This window comes from Saccostrea echinata, unplaced genomic scaffold, assembly GCF_033153115.1.
Source record: "Saccostrea echinata isolate AGI-Se365-2 ecotype Australia unplaced genomic scaffold, CSIRO_AGI_Sech_v1 ptg000040l, whole genome shotgun sequence".
Lineage (NCBI taxonomy): Eukaryota > Metazoa > Mollusca > Bivalvia > Ostreida > Ostreidae > Saccostrea > Saccostrea echinata.
Window position 1 is genome coordinate 2,149,617 of NW_026889789.1, and position 13,168 is coordinate 2,162,784.

The window sequence follows — 13,168 nt, forward strand, 5'->3', positions numbered from 1 at the left end:
GATTACTATCCCTCTTCGTATTTAACGATTTAGGTGGCCTCTGTACGGAATTCACAACCGGGGGTCTATTTCTCCAGGAACATGCAGAGAAGAATTGCAACAGTTGTCCTTTTAAGTATATTTCGTCTAATGTTTTTAATTGTAAGTTTACCTGGACAGTATTCTGAATTCGTAATAAAAGCAACCAAACATAACTTCTATCACATTCTAGCATAAAAAATATCATACTCGATTTATTTTTGTATTCATAGATAAGTTTTCTTGACACTTCCTAATATACATGTTTAATCAGTATATACATGTATGTACATGTATGTATGTATGTATGTATCCGGTATATAACGAAAAACAAAACAATTGTTAATCTTGCTAAATGAAACCAGATCAGTTTTACAGGCAAACGCTAGAACTTTGATAATCAACCTAAAAAGAATTTTTGTTAAAGCTTAACGACTTTAATAGAGTACTTATACTCTTAACAGTTTTGATGTATCTGTAAATGAAATAAGCGACACTTATTTACCAAATATTATATTTTATAAGCTCATTTTTATATATTATTAAAACCATAAATTTAGAAATTTTTAAAGCGGATACATATGCATAATTTGTCTTAATGCAATGTAAATAATTGCCCTAGCAACTTCCTTTCATTTGAATAATCATAATGCCTTGTGCAAATATATTTGTTTTTAATTTATTTTAATGCTATATCCTAAAACAATACTAAAATAAACTAGTGTCAATTAAACCTAAATAGATTTGGGGTGGAAACAATTGTGGGGATTAATTATGCGAAAGTCATAACTCTGATACTTTGATTTACTCTAGTTAATAAAAATTATAATAGTGTATATTATTAAATTTGATTCATCAAAGTTGCAATCGACTATATCAAAAGATTTATTAAGCTCGATATTGTTCAAGGTAACAGTATTAAGCTTCGTATAATGTCAAAATGTATTCTTTGTTACATTTTGTACTGAGCTCAATACTATGGGACTTGATTATCCATTGTATATATATTTTGATTTACTATATCAAAATCTTTTATATGTTCATGTACTGTAGAGGGTATTATTATACTTCTGCTGATAAAATGATTCCTATATAAAGTTAAGAAGGTAAAATGACTATCTTTTAAAGTCTGAAAATTTCCAAGCATAGCTAAGCTATACCCCTTGGTATAGTTTTTGCTACCACCCCTCGGAAAATTTTCATGCAATTTTTGCCGCCAATTTTGATTTCCTGTAATCAGTCTATAGACTTATGTTATCGACTTTTGATTTACCGTGGATAATACTTTGTTTTTTTTTTAGGGAAATATTTGATAACAACAAAATACATTTTCTTGTTTAATCATAAACCATTTTTTCGTCTTATTAAAAGAAAAGCATGGTAGATGTAGTTCGTACATGTACCTGTACTTAGTGCCAAAAAGCCCCGCAAATTCGATTTAGAAAATTATGTCATAGAATATCCATTTAATACAATTACATTAACGTTGATATCAGAAAGGAAGAAATAAAAAAAGCTAATGTTCATAAAGATATGCACATGCTACCTTTAGTCACTCATAATGTCGGGCAATCATCGATCAGATGAGCTGACATAGGTCCCTTGCTCTGTCCATATAAGACTAGTAGGAGACACATGTAGCTTTTACATAATATGCACATTGATAAATTGTGTTCAAATTTTATTTAAATAGACAAAGAATGTTACCAATTTCAAACAAATGAAGAGGCTGATACCAAAAGCAGTTTGTTTTCAACACATTCAGCTATCAGAAGTACAAGATATTTCACGACTTCTAGCTATGAAGCTATAAACAGGTATGTTTACTGTATCATGATATTTGATAAATGGTCAACATTCAGCAAAAACTATGCAGAAAACGAAGAGCTTTTATTCATCTATTTTTAATAAAAAAAAAGATTCAATCAGTCAAGTCAAAGACTTTCAAAAGTAAAATATTTGCGAGATAGTAATTATCCCAACACAAATAAATAGAAACTATGATACCCTATTCATATATCCAGGGCATATAGTGTTTCACATGTCCGTCTTCCCTCCGTCTCTTTGCCTTCTGTCTCTCTGTCCATTACCGTTTTTGTTTTTTGCTCACCTGAGCAGAAGGTTCAAGTGAGCTTTTTTGATCAAAATTTGTCCGTTGTATGTCGTCGTTGGCGTCGTTCTCGAAAACTTTTTTACAATTTAATTTTCTTCTGCAGAACCACTGGACCAATTTCAACAAAAGTTGGCACAGAGTATTCTTGAGAAAAGGATATACAAGTTTGCTCAAATGAAGGACCACACCTTCTTCCAAGGGGAGATAATTAAGAAAAATTGAAAATTGGCTGTGGTCATTTCAAAATCTTCTCAAGAACCACTGGGCAAGGAAAGATGAAACTTATGTGAAAGCTTGTTGACAAAGTACTAGTGTAGAATAAAGTTTGTTCAAATCATGACCCTTGGGTCTAGGGTGGGGTCACAATGGGCGAAAAAAGATTTACATGGGAATATATAGGGAAAATCTTTTAAAATCGTCCTCTCAGGAACAGCAAAGCTATGCAGGGTCATTTTTGTGTGAAAGCATCCTCAGGTAGCGTAGATTCAAGTTCGTTCAAATCATCAACCTTAGGAGTAGGAAGGAGCCACAATGGGCAACCAAAGTTTTACATAGGTATACATAGGAATATCTTTAAAATCTTCTACTCAAGAACAGCAAAGCCATGATTAGTCATGTTTATATGGAAGCATCCTCAGGTAGTGTAAATGCAAAATTGTTCAAATCATGACTTCCAGGGGCCGCAATGAGTGATCAAAATTTTACATCGGAATTAAAAGGATAAATCGTTAAAAGATCTTCTTCTCAAGACCAGCCAAGTCTTGATTTATCATATTTATATGGAAGGATCATGAGGTAGTGTAGATTCAAATTTGGGCAAATCATGGCCTAGGATGTAGAGTAAGGCCAAAACGGGCAATCAAATTTTTACATAGGAATTTATATTAGCAAAAATCTTCTCCTCAAGAACAGTAAAGCCATGATTATTATAAATATATATGAAAGCATCCTCAGGTAATGTTGATTCAATTTTTTTTTTAATCATGACCCTATAATAAGGTGGGGCCCACAATTGGTGATTACAGTTTTACATTGGAATATTTTGGAAGTAGACAGACGTACAAGTGATGCATAATGAGTGTAAAGAATAATCCAAAGAAAACCAGAACACGCCTCAAATAGAAAAGACTGAATAAACTCTACCGGTAAATCAACTTTCATTACTTTCAGCCTATGAACTTCTATTGAGAATCTAGAATCAATCTAGATTTTTTTTTTTCGTTTAATTTTATCATTTATTTATTTATTTTTTTTTTTCGCGGGAGGGAGGGGGGGTGGTCTCACCATCAGCGTTTTCAGTCAATACAGTTATGTTGAAATATTGATATTATTATTCAGAACAAGTATATGTATATGTGGGAGTTGAACTAGTATCTTACTGTCTCATTTAATTGTATAGTTTTTAAATGATTTATTATACTGATACAAATTTTGATGCGCGGCAAAACATCAGCTCATAGCGATTTCTTCCTATTATTCACAGATCGTTCACGGTAGCTCAGTCGGTAGAGCGCTCGCTCCGTGATCGGGAGGTCGTGAGTTCGAATCTCGGCCGCGATTGACCTAAGTCGATAAAAGATGGGTAGCAACTATTCCTTCGCCAAGCGCTCTGCACTTTGAAGTGAAAGTTGCGGGTCCTTCGGATGAGACCTTAAAAACCGAGGCCCCGTGTCACGGCAGACGTTGGCACGATAAAGAACCCTCACTGCTCAATGGCCCCGGGTGCCGAGTAAAGGTCAAAATTTGAAGCCCTTCACCGGTATATGGTGACGTCTCTATATGAGTGAAAATTCTCGCATGGGACGTAAAACAACATACAATCAATTAATCAATCTATTATCCACATCTAACATTCTTATTTTATATACTGAAAATAAATAAAAGTTTAATACATACAATACATACTAACACAATAGTGAATATGCTCTTCAAATAACTTAAATAAATCTTCTATAACACTTTCCTTTCCCGGGTTTAATTTAAAGAAATAGTGTATATTTTCTGAATAAAAGAGATGAATAAAATAAAGTAAATAAAATAAAATTTAAAAGAATAAAGTTTAGTTGAAAAAAAAAAAAAAAAAAAAAATTGCCCCATTTTATTACAAGGGATATAACTGTAATAAGCATTGTTTTGATTAAATTGTGCATTTATTTACATGAAATTTCGTATAATTTGATGGAAAAAACTATTTGAAAAACTATAAAAATATAGGTTTTTAAAAATTTAATAATAATACATAAGGAATTGAGACTGAGATTTTTATGTGTTATTTCATTTGCATTTAAATGTGTGGGTAAAGGAGGGTATCAAGGAGGTAAATATATGTGTAAAAAATATATATATTAAAAAAGGAAATGGAGGAGTATCAGGACTATTACATAAATGCTATATGTACTTATTCGCATCAACAAGCAAGAGTTTATTTTAACAATTTGATTTAAACCTGAAGATATCCCTGTCAAAAAGTATATAAGTATAGGTTCATTAGGGTGTATCATTAAGAGAGTTAGTCTCTGAGGCTGAAAAAAAAGTTTTGGAAATATTCGAGATCACGATAAAACAATATCTAGAATATGTTATTAAGGAATCTATTGTTTCCCACGCGAAATCCAGCTGCAGAAAAGTACACATATTGTGATATTCCATTTTGCAAGGGCAAAGAATTTTCATTCATTATAAGCAAAATTCCTTGATATTGATAAATGCATCATGTTTTAAATAACAGGGGTTAAATGCATGTTCGGTGTAACCATGTTTCACAGTAATTTTTCCTGCGCGAATTTACATCTTATGTTAACAAAAACAATTCTAAATAATGATCCATTTCTAACCTTTCATTATAGCTCAAAGAGTGGTGAGGAAACCCTAAAAAAAGATAAGGACTTTGATGTTCCTAAGGAGAAGTGGTGGTACATTTTAATTATTACCATTGGAGTAATAGTCTTTGTAAGCATTGTGGTAATTATACTGGCGTTTGGATACAATTTCAAAGAAAAGAGTAAGTAAAACATAATATGATTAGTTTACGTATTTATTGTGTGTATTAATTAACGAATTTATTTTGTGCGTTAGACTTTGTTTTTTTCTTAATCTCATCACATTGTAAATTGCGTTTGTCAAAAACTCAAACATCCATAATTCTATTTCGAAAGAATCTGTGTCACCTGCATATCAACTTCGAATTATTGAATATCAAAATTCTACCTAAGGCCAATCTGTTTTTTAAAGAAAATTCATAACGATTTAGTTTAGATAGCGCATGTATGTTTATTTAATTGCGTCAGAGGTGTTAATAAATTGAATATCAATTTCGGCTTATCTTGCTCATCAAATTAAATGTATAGCAAAAAATATAACAATATTCACATACTTTAAATATTAAGATTTGCAGCTCAGATTTCCAAATGTCGTTGATATAAATTTCGAGTAAATATTGAAGTTTTCTAAAATCTTGTGCAAAGTATAATTGATAATGAAATCTTTATTGCTATCTGTTTAAGGGCAGAAATGTTAAAAAGTGTTTTGGTCTTAACGTCTTTATTGCACGAAGAGTGTGATCAATTGTTTAAGTTTTAACTCACATCCATTGAAGCTATATATTTTTTTACATCAGATTTCCGAGTTTTATAGGAGAATGTATAAGATAAACAGTATTTTTTATTACTTAATCAGAAGTGTCAAGGGATATTCACTGCATATGTGCATTTCTCCAACGTCGCATGTTTACTGTTCTTTTTTTCCGATTTTTTCTTCACGATTACATGTACTTTGCTTATACATGTAGTTCTTACAAATTCCTAAAAATAGAACATTTGAAGTAAAATGTGTTTGATGGATGTGAAAAGAAATTCTAAAGAATATCAACTTTTTTATATATGTAATTATAAAGATTATTTGTACTTATTTTATAAGTTTGCCCTAAGAATACATACAATGAAAGTGAAGTGCATGAAACCGAGAAAACGCCAATGAATAATGCTAACCGTGAGTACTGTCTATTTACATTTAAATGACCATTAAAGCTATTTGCCGTATCCGTTTATACATGTGATTTCAGAATAACATTCCTGCATGTAATTTTAGCTCTACAACTTTATTGTATACTATATTTTTTTGGATTATTTAATGTATGCTCTAAATCAATTTAAGCTATTTTCTTTTTGGAAGAACATATGAAGACATCTACTTATGAGAAAAATGAAAAAAGGTGGACAAGGAAAAAATTGGTTGAATTCTGCCAACAGAACTGGTATATATTCTCTTTATGAAGAATATTTTATAATATACATGTGCTAAAAAATTCAGAACATAGACTAAGATTATGTTAGGCAATTGTTTAATATTAATGTGACTACGGATTATTTCTTTACATTATAAAAAAGAGGACGTGCAGAATGTGTGACCAACAGGGGATGCGTGCTCTTTTAGACACCTGGATACGGAACTAAAACATGGTTTAGTTCTATTTTGATCACAGTTTCACTTAAACAGAAGGAATTTATTTTGGAAAAGTGGGCCTGAGATCAAAAGTGAGCTGATGTCAGTTTTTGCACTCCTAATTTGCACTGGTTAAAAGATTAAAGAGATCAAACACAGTTTATCTTTACCCTATTCATTATGCTTGTATATTTATGTCCCCAGAATATAGCGTCTAGAATTGATATATCAGAATTGGTTTGTGGTTAATTTTTTACTCCTTAATAAAATTGGGACTGGGAACAATGTATTTTAATGAAACAATTCTTTTGAAAATAAATTGAAAAGACTTTTTTTTCTATAATCAAAACATCGGCATTTTTTATGGTGTTGATGTTTTGTATTTTGCATTCTAAGTGGTATTATTTTCACAAAATTGGACGTCTTCTTTTCTCAAAACACACTTTGGTCATCACTGAATATCTTTGATAATAAAAAACACATGGAATTGACACATAAACAACTGAGGTGGTAAAAGTCGGCATATACAAATTTACAAGTTTCGTTTAAAGGCAACATAAGTCTGTGGTTGATACCATGACCTTGTTAGTAAGTACAGTTTATAATCATTAAGTGGAAGGCTGTAAGGCTTTATTTTTTTAACAATGAATTGTCTACTGATTTTTCCGTTCAAGACAAGGAGCACACGGCGGTTGTGAATGGTCGACAGGGGATGCTTATTCCTCCATGACACCTGATCCGACCTCTGATGTTTTCAGCTGGCCATGTGTGCTCTGCTAAATTTATTATTATTTTTTTCAATGGCTTTTGTGCTTGATTACTGTTTGTTATCCTCAAACAATATTTCATTAACACATTTTGTATTATAATATTACTCATTAGCAAATGAGTAAGAGTTTTGACACATAGTAAAGTTAGCAGCACCAATAGCAGCACCAATATTCTCAATTTAGAATTAAACCAATCAAAATTCCAATAGTCATCGACGAGGTGCAAAATTATTCTGGCTTTGTCTTGTGACTTTAAGGTATTCGAAAAAAAAAATACAACGAACATCAAAACTACCATCAGCTTGTTTTTGCCAGTAAAAGGGCAATGTCGTTTGAGTTATAACTTTAACAAAGATCAAAGGACACAATTAAAATAGGAACAACAAAGTATAAATGTTTCGTTTAATTTTGACAAGGATTGGGAGTTATGTTCAGGTATTGACAGTGGTATAATCAAATAAATGAAAAGTAATTTATTTATTTATTAAGATAACTGTCAACACAAATTTAATTCAGTTCAAAGATTTGGCAGAGACTTCAACAGAACATGTTAACTTGAAAGCAAATAAACACAAAATGGAATAACATTATTTATTCAAAACATTTTTTTTTTTTTAAATGTATACAATTAAGTATCTCAACAAATTAAGTGCAGATCTGCAGGAATGCCTATGAAGCTTTCTTATGACTAAGATATATCCGAGGACAAACTTACGATAGATCTAAATTATACATGTAACAGGTTAAAATATAACTATGAATGTTTATTTAAAACTCTTTGAAAACGAATATTAAATAATAATGATAATAATATAGGGGGGGGGGAGGGGGGGGAGAGGGGGGGAGGGGGGGTATAGTTCCATGCACATGTAGGTTTTTTTTTAAAATAGTTAACAATATTCGAAAAATCATTTTGTAAGTAGTCTTATTAAAATCTTATTGAAATATTTTCGTACAAGTTAAGAATATAATACTTGTTTATTGTACTAAACTGTTACATATATTAGGACGAGGGTAGTCCCAGAAACACGCGATCAAACATTTTGAATATTTCAAAAACTTTCCGAACAAAATGAAATTATTTTTAGTCCCCTACCGGTGCAACCGGAGGGGACTATAGGTTTCCTCTGAGTCTGTCCGTCCGTCCGTTTGTCCGTCTGTCTGTCTGTCTGTCCGTCTGTCTGTCCGTCTGTCTGTCTGTCTGTCTATCCCTCTGTCTTTCTGTCAGTCTGTCCCACTTGGTTTTCCGCACTTTTTTTCCTAAACGCTTGCAGATATTGAGCTGATTTTTAGTATGTGAGTGTATCTTTATGAATTACAGATCACGATTGCATTTCGTTCCGCTTCATTGATTTTTGACGGAATTACGGCCTTTTCAATTTTTATGGGTTTTCCGCAATTTTCTTCTAAACGCTTGTAGATATTGAGCTGATTTTTGGTATGTGGCTTACCCTTGATTTGTTATAGATCAAATTTGCATTTCGTCCCGCTTCATTAATTTTTGACGGAATTATGGCATTTTCAATTCTTAACGGGAACCAGATTACACTTGCCAGTAGGGGACTAGTATTACTAATGCAATACTCTCAGAATGCTTGTTTTTTACACTTTGTTGGGAAATGATATTCTCCTTTTTTGACAAATATTATATATGTAATGTTGTAATGACATATGCATGTAAAAAAGCGTTTAAATACTGTCAAATGTTTGTTGTCGACGAACGGCATTTTTTTTTTTTTTTTTTTTTTTTTTTTTTTTTAGTTTTCGAAAAAGCATTGTCAGTGAAGAATTCTTTATTACCAGGCAATATAAAAAGATAATACACAAAATACTTCAATAAAAACTCAAAAATACACTTGTGAAAAATTCTTTAATTCTTTGATTATGCATCATAAGTGACCAGAATATAACGTGATATGCCAAAACACTTTCAATTAGATTTTGTTAAAAATGGTGACGTCGGGCGATAATGCAGAGAAACAAATTACCAAGCATTACAGTGATGATAGGGATATGACTCCTATCCATGAGATAAAAAAAAGTTAACGATGAAACGACACAAACATATGTCTAGGACATAGATACATACATGTACCTAGTTGGGGATGATTTGACTGGTTGTTAATAAAAGAGTGAGAGAGAGAGAGAGCTACTCAAGAAATGTTTTAAAATATAACATAACTAATTCTCATTGGTTTCTGTCACAGGAGAAAAGTTCGTTTGATCCAAACTTTTCGTATGGTGTGTGAATGATACATATTATAATGATAAAGGGTTAATTAGGATTATATTTTTACTGTTTAATAAAAAGAAAACACCTCACAATAGTTGTATTTCATCACTCCTAAGCAACTTTTATCTAAACCTCTTATAACAATACAATATCTATGGATACAAAAAATATGTAGTTTCACTTTTCTACTTGTTGTTTTCTTCCTAGATTGGTGTTGGGGGTCAAGTTGCTTTCTTTCATAAATATACAGAATATTTATATGAATGTCTTTGCCATTTTATCAGGAGTGTGGTGGGAAAGGGGAGTGATTTTTCAATAACTTTGAAAATTCTAGAAAGTTCCAAATTCGAATATGATTGAACTGGTAATATGAATTACATGTACATTGTAATTTGTTTTATGAAAGAGAGAGAGAGAAAAAAAAAGAAAAAAATACGTAGGATATCAATAATATCTTAAACTAACGATATTTTTAGATGTTTTACACCCTAAGAAAATAGTCCTAAGATATGTCCTAAGAAATATCCTAAGACACGTCTTAAGACTTATCTTATAAAATTTTCTTAGGCATGTCAGATAATTGTTTAAACAAACACAACCTTTAAAACTTACAGAATTGTTTAATTTGAGAAAGTTCATTTGTTTTGCTATAGGATTGAATTATAGTATAAAAAATATAATATTTTGAACAATATAGGGTATGAATGTGGTAAGTTTACAAAAGTAGCCCAAATACAGGTAAACTTCGGTATCTCGACATCGGATATGTCGACAACCTGGGATATGTCGATATATGCATCCTTCCGCGGTCCCGGCAGTATTTATACTATATAAATGATTTGCAAAAACTCTGATATGTAGACCTCGGTAATGTCGACAACCCGGGTTATCTCGACGTATATTCACAGTCCCAACAGCAAAATTTACCTGGTATATGTCGACATCGGCAATTTTCTGCTCTACTGAACCTAACTGTTTGTCAGATAGGGTCGCTCGTCATGCACGGACGACTCCGGGTATCTCGACGTCGTCAAAGTTTCACACCTTTCACACCCATGTTTTGCCTGCACGCTGCTTAATTAATTCTATAGGCTGTGTTTGTAGGTGAATTCCAAGCCCCTTCGGCGTCTTTGAGAACTTAATTGAGCTTGGGTAATATCATTGCTAAATCTACACGATTTTGCGTTTACAAATGTACAGACGGTTTTTTATATCGAAACCTAACATAACTTTTAAATTTGAAAGATAACTAAATTACAATGAATAACAAGCACACTGAATAATTCAAACTAAAGAATTAAAAAAAGATGTTTTAATGATATTTTGTAGTTAAAATGTATTCAACAGGAAACAATCCAATTAACGACACGATTGACTGAATCAGCCGTAATTCGTGCATCTGTAACATCACTACGTTAGTTTAGATACACAAATCTCTTTAAAAAATTAATTTTAATGTACATTCTTCCTTATCGAAATAAGAAAAAAATAATCCGCATTTATTTTTTTTTCTTCCGTATATTGGATGTCGACTTTATACGGTTCGAAGTTTGTAGAGCGCATTTCGTATCCTGTTCTGACAAAAAGGCAAGTTACACGCGAATGCAGCTCAATGCTTTAACTTTGTGCTGAAACTTTGGGAATTTAGAAAGATTTCGATAAAGAACACGTTTTTAAACAAGATTTTTAAAAATAATTTCTTAGATTTTTAATAAAAATAGAGGGAATTCTGAAATATGTTGCGCTACAGTCTATATTAAAGTCATGTACATATAATAAGCTTGTCTGTTTTGCTATGAAATCTTGGACGTCAAGTCTCAACTCTGATATCTCGACACCTCGGATATCTCGACATTTTCCGATGGTCCCGTCGATGTCGAGATAACGAAGTTTACCTGTATTTGGAAGAAGGTTCAACACAGACACTTTAAGTAATATGCTGTTCTTTTTTTAAGGAACTGTTTCATCTGTGAAAAAAGAAAAGACAAGAACTTACAGACGTCTGATTCCATAATCGTTGGGGAAAACAAGTTACTGAATGTAGTCTGAGAAAGAAAATATTCCATAAATGTGATTTATTTTGTCAACTATTGGACACATTTTTGCTAAAAGAAATAACACTCTTACTAAATACTCATTAATTATCAGGACCTCACTTTGCGGGTGCCCAACGTAATCAGTCTGTCAGTCCTTCCGTCCATCTGTCCATCCGATATCACCTGAATGAATAGTATTTTCTTACTCCATGGACCCAGTCTGGCTCATACTTCATCCCTAGAGTATCTTTGTTTAGAGAATGTGTAGTGATCTGGAATGAAGTTTCTATGTCAAAGGTCAAGTTAAAAAAAAAACACCTCTGTGTAAAATTTTTGTCTGGAGCGTATATTTTTACCCTTTTTCCTCTTTTGATCGTACTTCACCCATGAAGTGCTTGCACGTTAAGAGTGTCAATTACCTTGAAAAATTTTAGTAGGTAAGAGGTCGAGGTCAAAGCAGATATCTTTGTTATATACCCCCCCTTCGCCCATTCTAGCTCTACGTCACCTAAAGTGTCCTTGCTGGTAGAAAGTTTGCTGTGAACTTGAACCTTTTTTGACCATTCGGATTAGATAACATTTTCTGTGTAAAATATTTGTTGTGAGCATATTTTCTCCCCACCCCACCCTTTCCCAGTATGAAACATAATATAACCTAAAGGTTCTTGTAGATAGAGGATATGCAGTGACAAATTTTCTTAATCAAAGGTCAATGTAAAAAAAAATCCCCATAAAATTCTTGGCCTATTTATTTCCTGTTAGGCCCTATCAGAATCGAACTTCACTGCCTTTGCTGAAAAAAAGGTGCAGTGATAATTATCTTTTTTTTTCTACATTAAAGGTCAAGATCAAAGCCTATCTGTGCAAATTCATTGCCCAGAGCATTTTTTCTCGATTTGGCCTTACCTGCCTCATACCTCACCCAAAAGGTGCCCATGAGGAAATGTGCATGTCAAAGATCAAGCTCAGACTCCAGTTCCAATCCTTTACGTGTACTTGTCACAATCACTCTTTTGTCCTTTACTAAAGTGAGGCCCTTTGAAACTGGCACCATCTCAAAGGAAGTTACTTATTTTTCAATCTTGATGTTTTTAAGCTTTTTGTGCCACAAGAATTACTACATAACGTTTTATTGCAGTTAATGACATGCGCCTTATTTTTATTCCAAAAGATTAATTTAATTTAATCGTTTAATTACATTATTTCTATTTTAATAAAATTGTAATTTTAGCACAAGATTTGCAAGTTTATGGTTAATTATTCAAATTTTAAATCAGACGTTGAGGAACCTTGAGCTGGAAAAAAAAACCCTAGTCAATTATTTTTCATGCTATGTCTATGATTGATACAGTTTTTATTCTTATTACTGTAAATCAATTTTTAAACTCGAGAACATATTGCGTTATTACGCCATACGGTCTGCTTGCTAAAACTTTATTCTTGGGTATATCAATATTATAAAGGATTGTGTACAATAATAACAATATTTGAGACAATTGTGTTTCGCTTGTATATACCAAATACGCATATACATGTACTTTTTGACAGTATTAAAACA

General features: G+C 32.1%; 1 protein-coding gene across 1 annotated transcript in view; it reads left to right on the forward strand.

The window, feature by feature from the left end:
- Positions 1-13,168, forward strand: part of LOC133200444 (uncharacterized) — a 121,696-nt gene extending 108,528 nt beyond the window's left edge. Inside the window, exons 4-9 of the mRNA XM_061336241.1 lie at positions 34-141; positions 1,712-1,835; positions 4,978-5,132; positions 6,047-6,118; positions 6,302-6,383; positions 11,530-13,168. Of these exons, the coding sequence (XP_061192225.1) occupies positions 34-141; positions 1,712-1,835; positions 4,978-5,132; positions 6,047-6,118; positions 6,302-6,383; positions 11,530-11,623 (635 nt within the window). The 3' untranslated portion in view covers positions 11,624-13,168. The remainder of the gene's footprint in view (positions 1-33; positions 142-1,711; positions 1,836-4,977; positions 5,133-6,046; positions 6,119-6,301; positions 6,384-11,529) is intronic.